The following is an 18,613-nucleotide window of genomic DNA, read 5'->3' as shown; positions in this document are numbered from 1 at the left end:
ATTTGATAGAGCAGTCTGACTGAGCGGTGGTAGGCAGCAGTAGGCTCGTAAACATTAATTCAAACTTTACTGTGTTTGCCAGCAGCTCTTAGCAATGCTTGAGGCACAGCGCTGTTTATGACTTCAAGCCTATCAACTCCCGAGATTAGGCTGCCAATACTATAGTGCCTATTAGAACATCCAATAGTCAAAGGTATATGAAATACAAGTGGTATAGAGAATAGAGGTCGACCGAGAGAGAAATAGTCCTATAAATACTATATTAACTACAACCTAAAACCTCTTACCTTGGAATATTGAAGTCTCATGTTAAAAGGAACCACCAACTTTCATATGTTCTCATGTTCTGAGCAAGGAACTCAAACATTAGCTTTTTTACATGGCAAATATTGTACTTTTACTTCTCCAACACTATTTTTGCATTATTGAAACCAAATTGAGCATGTTTCATTATTTATTTGAGACTAAATATATTTTTATGTATTATATTAAGTTAAAATTAGTATTTATTCAGTATTGTTGTAATTGTCATTATATATATACACACACACACACACACACACAAATAGAAATTTGACCAATTGATCGGTATCGGCTCTTTTTGGTCCTCTAATAATCGGTAGCGGCGTTAAAATCATTATCGGTCGACCTCTACTCTGCAGTGACGCCTCTAGCACTGAGATGCAGTGGCTTAGACCGCTGCGCCACTCTGGAGCCCCGAGATAAAGCATGTGGCATAGGAGTGGGATTCTGTGTTTTCACATGCAAAAGGGATTGCTTTTGATGCTTTATCTGCCTTCCAAATGAAAACTAGTTAGACAATTATATACACGAAAGTATGTGGAAACCCCTTCCAATTAGTGGATTCGGCTAGGTCAGCTGACAGGTATATAAAATCGAGCACACTGCCATGCAATTTCCATAGACAAACATTGGCAGTAGAATGACCTTACTGAAGAGCTCAGTGACTTTCAACGTGGCACCGTCATAGGATGCCACCTTTCCAACAAGTCAGTTGGTCAAATTTCTGCCCTGCTAGAGCTGCCCCAGTCAACTGTAAATGCTGTTATTGTGAAGTGGAAACGTCTAGGAGCAACAACGGCTCCGGCGCAAAGTGTTAGGTCACACAAGCTCACAGAAAGGGACCGCCAAGTTCTGAAGCGCGTAGTGTGTAAAAATCGCCTGATCTGTTGCAACACTCACTATCGAGGTCCAAACTGCCTCTGGAAGCAACGTCAGCACAATAACTGTTTGTCGTGGCGCAGAACAAGCCTAAGATCACCATGCGCAATGCCAAGCGTCGGCTGGAGTGGTGTATAGCTCACCACCATTGGATTCTGGAGCAGTGGAAATGCGTTCTCAGGAGTGATGACTCATGCTTCACCATCTGGCAGTCCGACGGATGAATGTGTGTTTGGCGGATGCCACGAGAATGCTACCTGCCTTAATGTATAGTGCCATCTGTAAAGTTTGGTGGAGGAGGAATAATGGTCTGGGGCTGTTTTTCATGGTTTAGGCTCCTTAGTTCCAGTGAAGGGAAATCTTAACGCTACATTATACAATGACATTCTAGACAATTCTGTGCTTCCAACTTTGTGGCAACAGTTTGGGGAATGTTCTTTCCTGTTTCAGCATGACAATGCCCCCGTGCACAAAGCGAGAACTTGACTGGCCTCACAGAACCCTGACCTCAACCCCATCGAACCCTTTTGATGAATTGAAACGCTGACTGCGAGCCAGGCCTAATTGCCCAACATCAGTGACCGACCTCACTAATGCTCGTGGCTGAATAAAAGCAAGTCCCAACATCTAGTGAAAAGCCTTCCCAGGAGAGTAGACTCTGTTATAGCAGCAAGGGGGGGACTAACTCCAAATTAATGCCACGGAGTTTGGAATGAGATATTCGAAGAGCAGGTGTCCACATACCTTTGGTCATGAAGTGAATGTTTTATGGAAAATATATGTTTTATGTTTCTGGACAATGCACAATGCTGCCTTGTTAACAACATGACTGAGCAGTGCAGATTACTGTTCTGTTTTAAGAAGGGCACTCCTCCCTCACCGCGTTTGCCCATTCATGTCACGGGCCATAGACCGGTACATCACGGCTCAGGTTAATAGAACTCCCTCAGTGACTCGGATAATCCTACAGTAGTATCAGTGTTGTCCATGGCAACTGTAACAGTCAGCTGACCTTCTGTGTGCTGTGCTTAAGCGCCATGCTGAGGGTATTGATCAACTATTTAAGCTCAGCCAGTGTTTTCTCCTCTCCCTTTAAATTAATCTAATCTGTCTGACCCTCACTATGGTGACTATTAATAGCCCTGGGCCCGTGGGTAAATGGAAGACAGACAAGCTAAGGCCTGGTCTGGCCCTGGGAAAGTGGACCAGAAGAACCCCTTACCCATGTCTCTTAACAAAAAAACAAATCAAATGTTATGCGTCACATGCTTCATAAACAGGTGTACACTAACAGTGAAATGCTTTCTTACGGGTTTGTTTCCAACAACGCAGAATTAAAGATGAATAAATATAAAGTGACATGAGCAATAAATACACAGTGAATAACAAAACCTAGTAAAAATAACATGGCTATATAATGGTGAGTACGATGTAATTGAGGTAGCTGTTAGAGGTTTACCGATTTAATTAGGGCCGATTTCAAGTTTTTCATCACAATCGGGTAATCAGCATCTTGGACGCCGATTATGGCCGATTACATTGCAATCCACGTGGAAACAGCATGGCAGGCTGTGACCACCTGTTACGTGAGTGAGCCTGCCACGTGAGTGCAGGGTCAAAAGGACCTTGTGGATGCAAGGAGCCAAGGTGGGTTGCTAGCTAGCATTAAACTTTTTTTTTTAAATCAATCTTCACATAATCACTAGTTAACCTAGTAATATCAACCATGTGTAGTTAACTAGCTTGTCCTGCGTTGCATATAATCAATGCGGTGCCTGTTAATTTATCATCGAATCACAGCCTACTTCAACTTCGCCAAAACGGGTGATGATTTAACAAAAGCGCATTGCCGAAAAAAGCACAATCTTTGCACAAATGTACCTAACCATAAACATCAATGCCTTAAAATCAGTACACAGAAGTATATATTTTTAAACCTGCATATTTAGTTAAGAAATTCATGTTAGCAGGCCATTTTAACGAGGGAAATTGTGTCACTTCTCTTGCGTTCAGTGCAAGCAGAGTCAGGGTATATATGTAACAGTTTGGGCCGCCTGGCTCGTTGCAAACTGTCAACTAATTTGCCAGAATTGTACATAATTATGACATAACATTGAAGGTTTTGCAATGTAACAGCAATATTTAGAATTAGAGTTGCCACCCGTTCGATAAAATGCAGAATGGTTCCGTATTTCACTGAAAGAATAAACGTTTTGTTTTCAAAATGATAGTTCCGGATTTGACCATATTAATGGCCAAAGGCTTGTATGTGTGTTTATTATATAATTAAGTCTATGATTAGATATTTGATAGAGCAGTCTGTCTGAGCGGTGGTAGGCAGCAGCAGGCTCGTAAGCATTCATTCAAACTTTACTGGATTTGCCAGCAGCTCTTAGCTATGCTTGAGGCACAGCGCTGTTTATGACTTCAAGCCTCTCAACTCCCGAGATTAGGCTGCCAATACTATAGTGTCTATAAGAACATCCAATTGTCAAAGGTATATAAAATACAAGTGGTATAGAGAGAAATAGTCGCCACGTCATAATTCCTATAATAACTACAACCTAAAACTTCTTAACTTGGAATATTGAAGAACTGGGAATGTTGAACCACCAGCTTTCATATGTTCTGAGCAAGGAACTTAAACATCAGCTTTTTTACATGGCACATATTGCACTTTTACTTTCTTCTCCAACACCGTTTTTGCATTATTAAAACCAAATTGAACATGTTTCATTATTTATTTGAGACTAAATTGATTTTATTTTTGTATTATATTAAGTTAAAATAAGTGTTCATTGTTCATTCTGTATTGTTGTAATTGTCATTATTACAAACTAATATATAAAAAATATTTTTAAAAATTAAATAAATAAAATCCGGCCGATTAATCGGTATCGGCTTTTTTTGGACATCCAATAATAGGTATCGGCATTGAAAAATCATAATCGGTCGACCTCTAGTATGTACCTTATTTCAGTCCACTTATCAGTCTACTCTGGCCTACTTGGAGTAGGCTAGGGGAAAGGGGGATACCTAGTCAGTTGTACAACTGAATGGATTAAACTGAAATGTGTCTTCTGCATTTAACCCAACCCCACGGAATCAGAGAGGTGTGGGAGGCTGTCATAATTGACATCCACATCTTCGGCGCCTGAGGAACAGTGGGTTAACTGTCTAGCTCAGGGGCAGAACGACAGATTTTTACCTTGTCAGCTCAGGATTCGATCCAGCAATCTTTCGGTTACTGCCCCAACAACACAAGTGAGAGCGTGCGTAATTATACATGCTGAAAGGCTTTCAATATCTGGGAAAAAAATCCACATCGGGCAGCAGGTGAGCTAGTGTCGGACAATGTGGTGATGCGGCTTGTAGAACCTTGTGTTGGCAAGGGGAGACATTTCTTCACATCACTGTCATCGGCAAACAAGTTTCTTGCAAAGAAAACAAGTCTGGATGGCACCATGAACAAAATGAGACTGGAGCTCCCTCCCTCTGCGCAAACAAGGCACCTGCACAGCCATTGTATGCCTTCTAAACATTCCATCTCTGAGATCTACAGACAGTTCCTTGGACTTCATGCTATAGTTTCTGCTCTGACATCCACTGTCAACTGTGGGACCTTATATAGACAGGTGTGCTTCCTTCTAAATCATGTCCAAACAATTGAATTGGCCACAAGTGGACTCCAATCAAGTTGTACTGACGTCTCAAGGATGATTAAAGGAAATTGGATGCACCTGAGCTCAATTTGGAGTGTCATAGCAAAGAGGTGTGAATACTTCTGTAAATTAGATTTCTGCATGTCATTTTCAATACATTTGCAAAAATATATATGTTTTCACTGTCATTACTGTGTGTAAATGGGTGACAAAATAAACATCTATTGAATCCATTTTGAATTCAGGCTGTAACAAAATGTGTAATAAGTCAAGGGGTATGAATACCTTCTGAAAGCACAACAAGCAGACTAGGTAAATAGATAAAACTTTTCTACTATGGGTTGTCTGACTTTTATATTCATTACTCAGTTTGCAGAGGAAAAGTACATGTGGACTGTCCTAGCATCATTAAAGTGCACCTATTTTTACATGTTCCATATTGTTATGCCGTGGCGTAGCGCCACAGCTAAATGACTGCAGCGGAAACACTGACTAAACAAACAAACAAACAAACCAGAAGGATGTGAAAGAGCCAGACAGAAGTTGTTATACTAACTGTGATCAGCTCAGAGCCTAGTTAGGTCTATGACGCATCCACTGAGCTGGGAATCGCCACTGTAATGTGACTGAGGAGTGTGTGTGCCAGGACTGATGAGAACACGTCCAGACAAGCACACAGCGCACAACACACTTAGCCAAAGAAGGGTGTGAGAGCTTGTCTGTGTCCAAACAAAAACAGCAGTAGCCTAAACCAGGGGTTCCCAAACTTTATCAAGTCTGCTCCACTCCTGGCATTGGGGAACACCCCTCCCCCAGCATTGGGGAACATCCCTCCCCCAGCATTGGGGAACATCCCTCCCCCCAGTCTATTTCTATGGGCACAAGCACAGTTCATGACCAACTGTTCACACCCCTCATTTGCGGAGAGAACATTTTGAAGGTTTAAAGCTTTTTCCTGCAGTTCTATACATTATACATTTTGTCATGGGATGCAGAGCAAAGTTTACAGTTAAAGTGCATATCCTGCAATTCTACACATCCAGCTCTACTAGATGTCTCATCTGTTTGTACTGTTGACCACTCTTTTGCCTACTCATGTCATCTCATGCATGCCATACATTTACAGCAGGCAAAACCAGAGCCAGCATGGATGCCAAACCCACTAACCCAGAGCATGCACGTATGGAATGACAAACACCGCAGAGACGAGTTGGCTGAAGCAGAAAACCGATCAGTGGTGATCAAGCACCAGACACTCCAGTGCTTCTAGGGACACGAGAAAGGTCCAACCGTGTGTTCTCAGACTAACATGGTAGCGTGAGAGACGTGACATGTGGAATACAGAGGAGTCTGAGTCACAGTGGGCCATGGAAGGTTGTTAGAGGAAGGTCGCACACAAAACGCCTTGGAGGGAAAACGGAGTCAACTGTCAGATACGATAAAGTGTCCCCACCTCAGTAGCAGCTATTCATAACTGCTGTTGGACAGACACTTACTCCTTCCATGACAACGCCTCATACTGCTTCTAAATAGGACACGGTCATGCTAGTTGTCACTAAATGCTGTGTGTTTGCGTCCCATGACGTTTTCATTCCAGTATACTTCTCTCCAGTCAAACGCATGCTATTTATCTAACGTGACTGAAAGAGAACAAGGCTTGAAGCAACAGCAGGAGCCGGTCATTTCAACAGCGTTGTTTCTGTACACGCCCTCTCTGACTTTAAATGGGGTGGAGAAAACCAAAAGAACAATAACATTCCAGAATGACAGAAATAAAGTGTTGAGTGTATGGAATGTCTTCACTGAGCAACAGGAATTCTGAGCGACTCCACCTGCTGTCTCTAGACTCTATGGGAAGTTCCATGGGAACCAGACTACACACAGCACCGGAGGAGACCCAGAGCATCAAACCTTATTGAACTGAAATTAAATGAATAGAATATACACACACAGTCTTTACTTTGCACTACTAGTACCAAAGATTGTCAAATTTCCTGGCAGAGTGTTACATTTTGTCACCAACATGAGGAAGAATGACATCTGTAACTCAGCTAAGAGCCTCTCGTATTCACATATGCTGAGTCCGCAGTGCCATTGACTTACTGTACAGCACGTAATGGGAGAGTTGGTAGAGTAAATGCAAAAATGTAGCCTAGGTAATGATTTATTTACCTGTAGAAGGTCATCGCTGAGGACTTCTGTTTTCTCTGCTCTGTGGATGAGAAAACACAACAGGAGATAGATTAGGTTTGACAGCTACTGATTAGAGACACTTTGTATATGCAAACACTGTCAATAAAATGAGGCCTTTCCAGACAGACTAGATTCCACACAGTGCAGAAGAACAGGGTCAGGTATTAAGGGCAGTGATCATGTGAACCACTGCACTAGCCTGGGTACCAACCACACTGTTTGAAATGTATTATACAACACAACTATGGTACATTGTTGCCTCGGTGAGACAGAAGCAGACTGGCACCCATTATAGAAAACCACATGAAAGCCTGAGCACTATCGGTTTACATGGTGGGGTTTAGAGCCCGACCGATAAACAGGTTGACCGATATTGTCGGCTGATATTAGCCCTTCACAGAAATATTTGTATCGGTCTTTATTTCACATATAAAGAACAGAAATTATATACAGTACCAGTCAAAAGTTGACACATCCACTCATTCAAGGGTTTTTCTTAATTTATTACTATTTTCTACATTGTAGAATAATAGTGAAGACATCAAAACTATGAAATAACAGATGGAATCATGTTGTAACCCAAAAAGTGTTAAATCAAAATTAGAGGTAATCGAAGATTTTTATATATATTCGTTTGTAATAACGACAATTACAACAATACTGAATGAATAATTAACACTTTTTTTACTTAATGTAACACATCAATAAAATCTATTTAGTCTCAAATAAATAATGAAACATGTTCAATTTGGTTTAAATACGGTAAAAACAAAGTGTTGGAGAAGAACGTAATAGTGAATTATGTGCCATGTAAAAAAGCTCATGTTTAAGTTCCTTGCTCAGAACACGAGAACATATGAAAGCTGGTGGTTCCTTTCAACACGAGTCTTCAATATTCCCAGGTAAGAAGTTTTAGGTTGTAGTTAATATAGGACTATTTCGCTCTATACTAGAGGTCGGCCGATTAATCTGAATGGCCGATTAATTAGGGCCGATTTCAAGTTTTCATAATCGGAAATCGGTATTTTTGGGCGCCGATTTGCAGATTTTTAAAAAATACCTTTATTTAACTAGGCAAGTCAGTTAAGAACACATTCTTATTTTCAATGACGGCCTAGGAACGGTGGGTTAATTGCCTTGTTCAGGGGCAGAACGACAGATTTTCACCTTGTCAGCTCGGGGGATCCAATCTTGCAACCTTACAGTTAACTAGTCCAACGCAATAACGACCTGCCTGTCTCTCGTTGCACTCCACAAGGAAACTGCCTGTTACGCGAATGCAGTAAGCATAGGTAAGTTGCTAGCTAGCATTAAACGTACCTTATAAAAAACAATCAATCATAATCCCTAGTTAACTACACATAGTTGATATTACTAGATATTATCTAGCGTGTCCTGCGTTACATATAATCTGACTGAGCATACAAGTATCTAAGTATCTGACTGAGTGGTGGTAGGCAGAAGCACGCGTAAACATTAATTCAAACAGCACTTTTGTGCATTTTGCCAGGAGCTCTTTGTTGTGCGTCAAGCATTGCGCTGTTTATGACTTCAAGCCTATCAACTCCCGAGATGAGGCTGGTGTAACCGAAGTGAAACGGCTAGCAAGTTAGCGCGCGCTAACTAGAGGGACGGAAGCTATACTGTTACACTGGCAATACTAAAGTGGCTATAAGAACATCCAATAGTCAAAGGTTAATGAAATACAAATGGTATAGATGGAAATAGTCCTATAATAACTACAACTTAAAACTTACCTGGGAATATTGAAGACTCATGTTAAAAGGACCCACCAGCTTTCATATGTTCTCATGTTCTGAACAAGGAACTTAAACGTTAGCTTTCTTACATAGAAAAAGTGCAATATGTGCTTTCTTCTCCAACACTTTGTTTTTGCATTATTTAAACAAAATTTAACAGAATTTAACGTTTCATTATTTACTTGAGGCTAAATTGATTTTATGTATTATATCAAGTTAAAATAAGTGTTCATTCAGTAGTTGTAATTGTCATTATTACAAATAAATAGATAAATAAAAATCAGCCGATTATTCGGTATCGGCTTTTTTGGTCCTCCAATAATTGGTATCGGCATTGAAAAATCATAATCAGTCGACCTCTACTCCATACCATTTGTATTTCATATACCTTTGACTATTGGATGTTCTAATAGGCACTTCAGTATTGCAGGCCTAATCTCAGGAGTTGATAGGCTTGAAGTCATAAACAGCGCTGTGCCTCAAGCATTGCGAAGAGCTGCTGGCAAACACAGTAAAGTTTGAATTAATGTTTACGAGCCTACTGCTGCCTACCACCGCTCAGTCAGACTGCTCTATCAAATAGACTTAATTATACTATAATAACACACAGAAAATGAGTCTTTGGTCATTAATATGGTCAAATCCGGAAACGATCTTTTCAAAAACAGAAAGTTTATTCTTTCAGTGAAATACAGAACCGTTCCCTATTTTATCTAACGGGTGTCAACCTATAGTCTAAATATTGCTGTTACATTGCACAACCTTCAATGTTATGTCATAATTATGTAAAATTCTGGCAAATTAGTTCGCAGCAAGCCAGACGGCCCAAACTGCATATACCCCGACTCTGCGTGCAATAAACGCAAGAGAAGTGACACAATTTCCCTAGTTAATATTGCCTGCTACCATTCATTTATTTAAACTAAATAGGCAGGTTTTAAAAAATCTACATCTGTGTGTTAATTTTAAGAAATGCATTCATGTTTATGGTTAGGTACATCCGTGCAACGATTGTGCTTATGTTAAATCATCACCAGTTTGGCGAAGTAGGCTGTGATTCAATGATAAATTAACAGGCACCGCATTGATTATATGCAACGCAGGACAAGCTAGTTAACCTAGTAATATCAACCATGTGTAGTTAACTAGTGATTGTTAAGATTGATTGTTTTTTGTAAGATAAGTTTAATGCTAGCTAGCAACTTACCATGGCTCCTTTCTGTACTCCCATAACAGGTGGTCAGCCTGCCACGCAGTTCCTCGTGAAGTGCAATGTAATCGGCATCCAAAAATGCTGATTACCCATTGTGAAAATTTGAAAAATGTCCCTTATTAATTCAGCCATGGCGATTAATCGTTCGACCTCTACTACAGACCTTGGTTCGATTCCAGGCTGCATTCATTTAGGAACCGGGCTGCTTCCCGGGCGTGAGAGCCAGGTGCCCCGTTCAAAGCCAATGGTGAAGTGAAATTGTCTCAAAACAAAATTGACATAACCTAGCTAGATTAAGCACGTGGAATAATAAGTAGGATTCTGTCATTTCATACCTCAGCAAAGAGACGGTGTAATATTGCATGTGACCAACATGTTGAAAATGGTGCTTTCACACAAGACTCCATAGTCCATTCCTTCTCTCCCCCTCCCCCATGCCTTTCTATTCCTCCTACAAGTCAAGTAACCCGTTTTGTAGCTTGTAACGTTTCCCCTTGCCAACTGGTCCTAGTATAGTTTCACTGTTAAGGTCCCACTGCTTAGGTTTAGGCTGATGTACAGCAAAAAGTTCTCAGGTCAGATGTTAAACAGCAGACAGTCAGTAACTGGAGCCCTAAACTCAGCAGAGTCCCTCCTCTCCTCCCAAAACTGTGCTCTGTGCACTATAGTAACCTTGTGACAGTGGTGGACAGCTGCTTCCAATTACAACCCAGAGAGAGGCATGGTAAGTGAGCGAGAGAGAGCGAAAAAAAAGAGGAGAAAGAGATGGAGGCTAAGAGAGAAAGATGGAGGCAAAAAGAGAAGGAGAACGAGAGAAAGGGGCTGCGAGCCAAGCCCCAAAACCAAATCCAGCGAGGATTCAAGTCAAAGTTTTCTGGAGAAGTGCCTGAAGCCAAGCAGCTTGGTGGGGGTCACATGGTGTGTGGACATTCAACCTCAGAAACCAGAAGACATGGGGGCTGCGTTCCAAATGGCAAAAGTAGTGCACTAATAGGGGGCCATTTGGGACAAACATGGTTCGAGCAGCAGCAGGCAGCCAGGGCCAGAGGGGACATATGAGACTCACATCACTCACCACATCTACAGCACTCCAGAGAGAAACACACTTTAAAACATATTACTAAACCACAGGTCAGAATCCCTCTAGCTGTCTCCCATTTATTGCCTCTGTGTTATATAACAGTTCAGAGTACATGGAATGAGTCTGCATGGAATTATTGACTCGGAGCACCAATCAATTATATTTGCATGGTCATTTGGTGTATAAACAAATATGAGTAGCAGTAGCCTATATCGAACAACATAAAAGCCACACTCGCTCATCCAGACAAACTAAACTGCGTCACTAAAAACAAAAATAGACCTAGTATAATGTCCCAGCCCAGGAGCAACAAAACAATTGTTTAGCATCTCTCAGCTGACCTGGCCTATCAAAGTGAATGGAGCTGAGTGACTACACCAGGCTCTGTAGAACTGTTACACTCACCACGAGGTATCTTTGTGACCTAGCTAGCTATAGCAACAACAGTCACTTGGATCACTGAACAACATAACAGTTAGGCTGCACCCCGCCACCAGCCTAAGAATTATCCCCATGGCAACGTGCTGGAGATGGTAAATGAATACTCTATCCGGTTTCTACAATAGAGGGGCTGTTGCTGGCCTTTTCACCACAATCAGTTTGGAGAAGAGGTTGAGTTTGTCATATTAGCAACAGTTGGCAGCTCAGGGCTCACAACATAATGGATATTGGACACAGATGAAATGATAGGACTTGTGCACAACTGAATACTTACAGGTGTGAAATAGCATACTGTTGCTGTCTGGTTTCATAGCCACGGGAAAGTGTGGGGTGGCGAGATTTTTTTCCGGCACCGGGGGGGGGGCGTCCGCTAATACAGGACTAGAACAGGCCCAGAGCACTACTCTTGTGAAGATTTTATTTGTAAAGGTTTTATTATTTATTTGTATTATTCTGATTTTGCAGGGGGTGCTGCAGTATCTTCAGCACCCTTACTGTGTCCAGTTTTACAAGGAGATGTTGTGCCACTGAACACACTTCTGACCAGTCAATTTCAGTGTTGCATGGACCTACCATCTAGACACCCAACCCTTTGAGAACTAGGGAACTGAAGAATGTCTTGTGGTTTTAAACAACTTACTGTGCTGAGATGTGCAACCTGTCTGCCTGTGACAAACTGTGGCTAGATTCTTTCCTTAATCCTTCTACCACTCTGCTGGAACAGGCACGGTCTTATCACCAGATCTAATCACACTAGATTCAGCAGAGTTACCTCACCAGGTTCTGTCTGAGGTCCATCAGAACTTGGGAGTTAAAATCAAGAAACAAGAGTAGGCAAGGATTCACATCCTCTTCTACACAGGTACTTCTGTAGCGTTCGTCACACCAGCGTTTTTCACCCATTTTCTCTTCTTAGAAACAGCACTTCTCTGGCAGGCCATTTCCTGTTTGGAGAATAATAAGGAGAGATTTCCTCTGAGTGGCTGACTGCTGAACGCAGTGTTCTGCTCCGGCACAATCACAGGAACCCAGGGACAGGCTAAAGGCCCTTCTCTATCACACACAACAAGCACACACACATTCATGCTCACAGGCACGCTCGTAGCTCGCACATGCGCTCACATGTATACTTGTACTCACACACTCCCACAGGTCTGCTTTCCAGATCACACACACTCCTGATTTAATGTTAGTTAAATACAGTGAGGAAATGATTAGTATTCCAGCAGTCCTGTCTGTTCACCCTGAGCCAGTGGCACAGCGCTGAAGGTACATTAAGGGGATACTCTGAGCACTCAGGATACGGTTACACTCAAACACACCAGGATTATCTGGGTATGGCAACTTGGATGTCTCACTATGCTAACTACACTGTCATTCAAAAGATGCCAATTGGAAAGATGTACAGAGTAGCTTAGCCTTGCAGATCTTTTCTAGAATTAGAGCTAGGCCCTATGAACATTGTTTCTCCCCATAGAATTAGAGTTTGTAGAACGGATGGACATTCCAATTCAACGCTATGTTCCATTCCACAATCCACATGTGGCATTCTAGGGGACTTTTGATCCTTAGACCAGAGCAGAGCAAGATTCCCCAGTCTGAGATGTTATCTTGGCTGTGTCTCAAAACTCTGCAATTGCTTCCTTTCCAAGTCACCTTTTCTCCATCAGCACTGAAAGGACTGGATAGGTTTCCAACTTGTTCTTTCACCTATCATTATGTTCTGCCAGATCAGAGATCCGTACCATCCTGTGCTGGGCTCTCCCCTAGCCCATAGCTAAAAGTTATATTCCTACTCCCACGCAGCACTCCTCACACTTCAGCCCCACGTAATGATAACAGGCCAGGGTCCGGTTTCCCAATAGAGATGGAATTTAGGTGTTTTAAGGATGCATCTTTCCTACAACGGCTGAAGATGTAACATGCGTTTCCCAAAACACCATGCAGAGAGAAAGGTAGCTAAGTGCGTCGTTAGAGAATATGTCGGTACTGATAGGATCGAAAGAAAGGTAGTGCTGCTCTCGGATCAGCTTTCGCGATTCAAATTTTTACTTAACATTAGAATTATATTACCACCTATAGCTGCAAATATTGAGGTGGCTTATTCTAATAAAAATTGTGCACATGAAAGGCTACACATGAAATACCGAGACAAATTAGATAGTGGTCTACAAGTAGCTAAATAAAACGCAATTGAACAGTAAAATGTATTTCAATATGATTCATATAGGCCTATAGCCTACTGTTTTAATTTCATGCATATTTTTTAAACAATGCTTGTTTATACCATTGCAAAGACATTGGCAACATTGTATTTGTGGTCAACTTTTTTCTGAAGTTATCAGCGGTCAGAGAGAGACAAATAACTTGTGATTCTACGTTTAGTGGAGATCTTGTGTATAAAGTGATGCGGGAGAGCAAACAAAGCATCTTACGACACACTTTGCTGTTCTACAAGTGGTCTGAAGCAGGCGTTAGATTACGAGCCGTTTTCAAGTGCAACATTAATAACGATGGTTTTGGGAAACCACTCAGATATTAAACGATGCTCCTACGAAGGTTCTAACGATGAATTTAGCCTCAAGATTATTTTGGTAAACCTGGACCTGGCCAGACAACAACACTGGCTGTGTATTCTACTAGCTACTGTCTGCAAGGCAGGGCAGTCCTCCTTTTCAAGGATACTGTTACAGGGAGGTTCTATATCTCTCTCCATGGATAAAAGCCTACGGAATTAGTGATCCTTTGCCAAGATATTCCCAAAGATTACACTTATTCAAAAGGGCTGCTCTCTCAAGGGTAGATCCATTACTGGTGATTAGGCCAGGGGCCCTAGACTATGGTTGAGAGTGAGAAGAGACTGAGGCACTATCGTGCCATACTTATCTCAGGCATTAGACACTAGCTTGTTTAATGCATTAAATCTTGCTGACTGTGTGTAGTTTTGCATGCCAAATGCAACTCGACTGTTTGAATCGGCAGTTTCAGTTTTAGTCTGAGTGAAAGTGGAATGGAAGAGCATGGCGTGGCTCCATTATTTGATCGTTTAGTGTCCACCCCCCTCCCCATAAGTACTAGAGGTGAAACTGTTCCGGGGGCCTTCTACCGCAAGCACACCTGTGCTCTTTTGAGCAACACAAGGGTAAACAAGGATGTTATCTCTTGGTTAGCATCAGTTAATATGAACTTGATCACTCATCCTGGCTACCTCAGCAGATTAGGATGACATGGCATTGAAGTGACATGGCCAGCCAACAGAGCTGGAGGACTGGTGACTCACTGATGGACTGGCATCCCAAAACATTGCTTGAATATCTTCACTAGGTAGGAATCCATCCAATTTCAGACAGATTTTCATGTGAATATTCTAAAATCTTCATAAAACAATGAGCATTTTCCCACCAGAGATGTTTCCATCGAACTACATTTTTGTGGATAAACGCCTGTGCGTTAAATTGGTTTCCATCGCATTTTCAACTCTGCTGACGTTTGACACAAAAACTTGCGTTATATCCAGTAGCAAATGTGCCCACTCTGGTCTTGGTACATGAGCTCTAGGCAACAGCTAGCAGATACAGTGCGGGTAGACTACCAACCTACAGTATGAGATTATTATGGATAACAGCGATATTACTTGTATTTACCAAACGGAGGCCAAGCATTGATCATCATGTCACCAGAATAAGACCCTCGATATTTATTGGAAAGGAGCATCAAGCTCATCACCTTGCACATTCACCACCCTGTGAAGTTCACCCTTTACTTCATCTGTAGCCTAATAACCTGCATGCTTTCCCGAGTCATAGTGGGAGGACCACACAACATATCATAGCGTGACTCCCAAGTCTACTTCGATATGATGGTTATTATATCAATATTTGGCGTGAAGGCGTTTCCACTGCCATTTCTCGCATGATACATTTTACCGACACAAAAATATCCCACCATGTCGAATGAACAAATTGCATTAATACAATTGTTCCGGCACTTCACCTTTACATCAGCCCGGACGTGATTGTTTTCATGCTTCAGGTAACGTTAATGTATTCGCATGAAATTGTTGGATGAATAACCAGCCAGGTTAATGTCAGTTAAATTGGGGACAAAAACTGTTGCAGGGCATGCACTTTTTGTACCATTTCCAGCGTAAGCCATTTGTGGCTCGGCCACGTGAAGTAGGTCGTCGTCACAGTCTTTGGATAACAGCTGTCAAATGTCTTTAAGCTCAGCAGTAGACGATGTGCAAATCTGGCCGTTACCGATGTAAATGTGCGATATGCATGCTGGCGAAGAGATGTTTCATGGTGAATTTAGCATCACATGTTTAGACTTCCAGACATGGCACAAGCCGTTCATAGCAAGCAACAGATGTGAACTGTTTAGGAAACCTCACCACTTTTTCCTCGATGAACAAAGCTCCAAATTAAATGGGACAACATTCACGTTAGCTCTAGCCTTGACATGACCAGTTATTGATAGAAAACATTTATTTTCTAGCCAACTGAACTGACAATACGGCATACGAACGCCATAGAAAATCAGGGCAACATCCCTACCCCCAACGCCGCAATAAAGACAAAACTAGCTAACGTTAGCTAGCTAAATTTAACAACAGCCAACATTACTTGCCTGCCAACTGTTTGGTTGGCGAGTTGTTTCATCCGATTAAACTGTTTCTTCATTTTGCGTCCTTCTCCAGTGGAGTCTTGCGACGTTTTAGAGCTGGAAAAGTAACTCCTGCGATGTGCTTCATCAGACGAGGTTGGTCATGAAGTTCACAATAGCCAGCTAGCTTTTTGTCGAAGATTAGCTTGCAGCTAGCTCAGCTATGAACCAATTAAAATAGCTAACTTACTGTGGCTAGTCACTTTTTAGCTAGTTTAGTCTAGCCTTCAAGTAGTTGTTTCAGAAAAAAGCTATTCCCTCGCAAGCTGACGACATGGTTAAAGCTATGTATATGATCAAAAAGCTATCCAGAGTTCCACTGACTGGTTGCAGCCTTTACATTGCTGAATATCTGGCTGGCTACTCAACGTCGACCGCTTTTCCCAACCAGCTTGCAGCACACCTCTCCCCTCTTTGCCAGCACAAGCTGAGGGCGTTGAATGGGTGGCAGGAAGTATACGTAGCAAAAGCATCCATCCGTCTAACACCATCCCCAGCACTGCTAAATGTGCAGACTGTGTAATTTGGGCTAGTTTACGAAAGTAATCTTGCTCCCGTGATACAATACAGTACTGCAATAATTTGCACTGACCTCACAACCTCACTAGAATTGTGATCATGAAGGCATTGAACATGCCTACAGAATTATACAGTAACATTTACCCATACCTATTAAAACAGTCAGTTGAGTTGAAATATCAAACTGTTATTCAATGACATAAAGTACCAGTCAAAAGTTTGGACACACCTACTCATTCAAGGGTTTTTCTTTATTGTTTTACTATTTTCTACATTGTAGAATAATATTGAAGACATCAAAACTATGAAATAACACACATGGAATCATGTAGTAACCAAAAAAAGTGTTAAACAAATCAAAATATATTTTGTAAGAAGCCACCCTTTGCCTTGATGACAGCTTTGCACACGCTTGGCATTCTCTCAACCAGCTTCATGGGGTAGTCACCTGGAATGCATTTCAATTAACAGGTGTGCCTTGTTAATAGTTCATTTGTGGAATTTATTTCCTTCGTAATGTGTTTGAGCCAAACGTTGTTTTGTGACAAGGTAGGGCTGGTATACAGAAGACAGACCAAGTCCATATTATGGCAAGAATAACTTAAATAAGCAAATGAAAAATGACAGTCCATAATGACTTTATGACATGAAGTTCAGTCAATGCGGAAAATGTCAAGAATTTTAAAAGTTGCTTCAAGTGCAGTCGCAAAAACTATCAAGCACTATGATGAACTGGCTTTCATGAGGACCGTCACAGGAAAGAAAGTTAATCAGAGTTACCAGCCTCAGAAATTGCAGCCCAAATAAATGCTTCACAGAGTTCAAGTAACAGACACATCTCAACATCAACTGTTCAGAGGAGACTGCGTGAATCAGGCCTTCATGGTCGAATTGCTGCGAAGAAATCACGACTAAAGGACACGAATAAGAAGAAGAGACTTGCTTGGGCCAAGAAACACAAGCAATTGACATTAGACCGGTGGAAATATGTCCTTTGGTTTGATGAGTCCACATTTTAAATTTTTGGTTCCAACGGCTGTCTTTGTAAATACAGCAGCCAATGGAACTCATGGGTAGTTTGAAGGAAGAGTGAACGCGAGATGGGGGATAGGTTATAGCAGTTATTTATTCCGACCCATAACCATTCAATCAAACTTTGCGAAGAGAAGTCAAAGCATTCTGCATCTAATTCTAGTCCTGTATTATTCAAGGGTGTCATTAGAATGAAGAAGATACGGACAAGGGAACGTATTTAATTTAACTGTTTAAAGCGGGGAAGGGCTGAAGCAACAATAGAGAGAGAAAGAAGAGGCAGGCTCATAACATCAGGGGAAATATATATGCATCAGCCTACTAATTATACAAATAGGCCGTATTATATTTCAAAAATGAAATAAAATTCGCTAGCCTATACTTGTAACTTTGTAGGCCGCATGTGTTGCAGCAGAATCGCATGTTCTCTTCTGCTTTATCATGGTTTGAATTATGTGCGTAATTTCAGTCCATACAATACTGTATAATACAGTACAGTAATACAGTTCACACTCAAAAAGATTAGCCTACTGATTAATTAATTTACCCAAGAGAGCATATAGCTAGTTACATCTATGGGCTTTCATGTTTTTCTGTCGTGCGTAATGCGCAGTAGCCTACAGCACTATCATTTGGCCTTTTTTGGGCTTGGGCTCATTAACATTAAATGTTGTTCATGTAGGGATCGTAAAATGTATTTAATATATGGCTCATCAGGCTCAGGTGGTATCAGGTTTGAATTTTCATGCTGATCAAAGCTTTAATCAAATCCAGACATATTTAAATACTTTATAATGCTTTTGAATGGCACTTCCGGTTTTGGCGGGAAATATTGGGTTCCCGGGAGAAAAGTTCAGCCCTATTT

The 18,613-nt window shown here is 41.4% G+C and overlaps 1 protein-coding gene across 7 annotated transcripts in view; it reads right to left on the bottom strand.

Moving 5' to 3' along the window:
- arhgap17a (Rho GTPase activating protein 17a) overlaps positions 1 to 16,690 on the bottom strand; it is a 44,258-nt gene extending 27,568 nt beyond the window's left edge. For 3 of the 7 annotated variants that reach the window (XM_042306125.1, XM_024387976.2, XM_024387978.2), the window contains exons 1-2: positions 16,162 to 16,690; positions 7,017 to 7,056 (exon numbers count right to left, since the gene is read on the bottom strand). In XM_042306125.1, the coding sequence (XP_042162059.1) occupies positions 7,017 to 7,056; positions 16,162 to 16,214 (93 nt within the window). In that variant the 5' untranslated portion in view covers positions 16,215 to 16,690. The remainder of the gene's footprint in view (positions 1 to 7,016; positions 7,057 to 16,161) is intronic. The other 4 variants (XM_024387979.2, XM_024387977.2, XM_024387975.2 and 1 more) reach the window with 3 other exon arrangements.
- Between the last annotated feature and the right edge of the window lie 1,923 nt (positions 16,691 to 18,613).

Source organism: Oncorhynchus tshawytscha, linkage group LG25, assembly GCF_018296145.1.
Source record: "Oncorhynchus tshawytscha isolate Ot180627B linkage group LG25, Otsh_v2.0, whole genome shotgun sequence".
NCBI lineage: Eukaryota > Metazoa > Chordata > Actinopteri > Salmoniformes > Salmonidae > Oncorhynchus > Oncorhynchus tshawytscha.
Note: the sequence above shows the minus strand (reverse complement) of the source record. Positions and strands in the feature narration are given on the sequence as shown.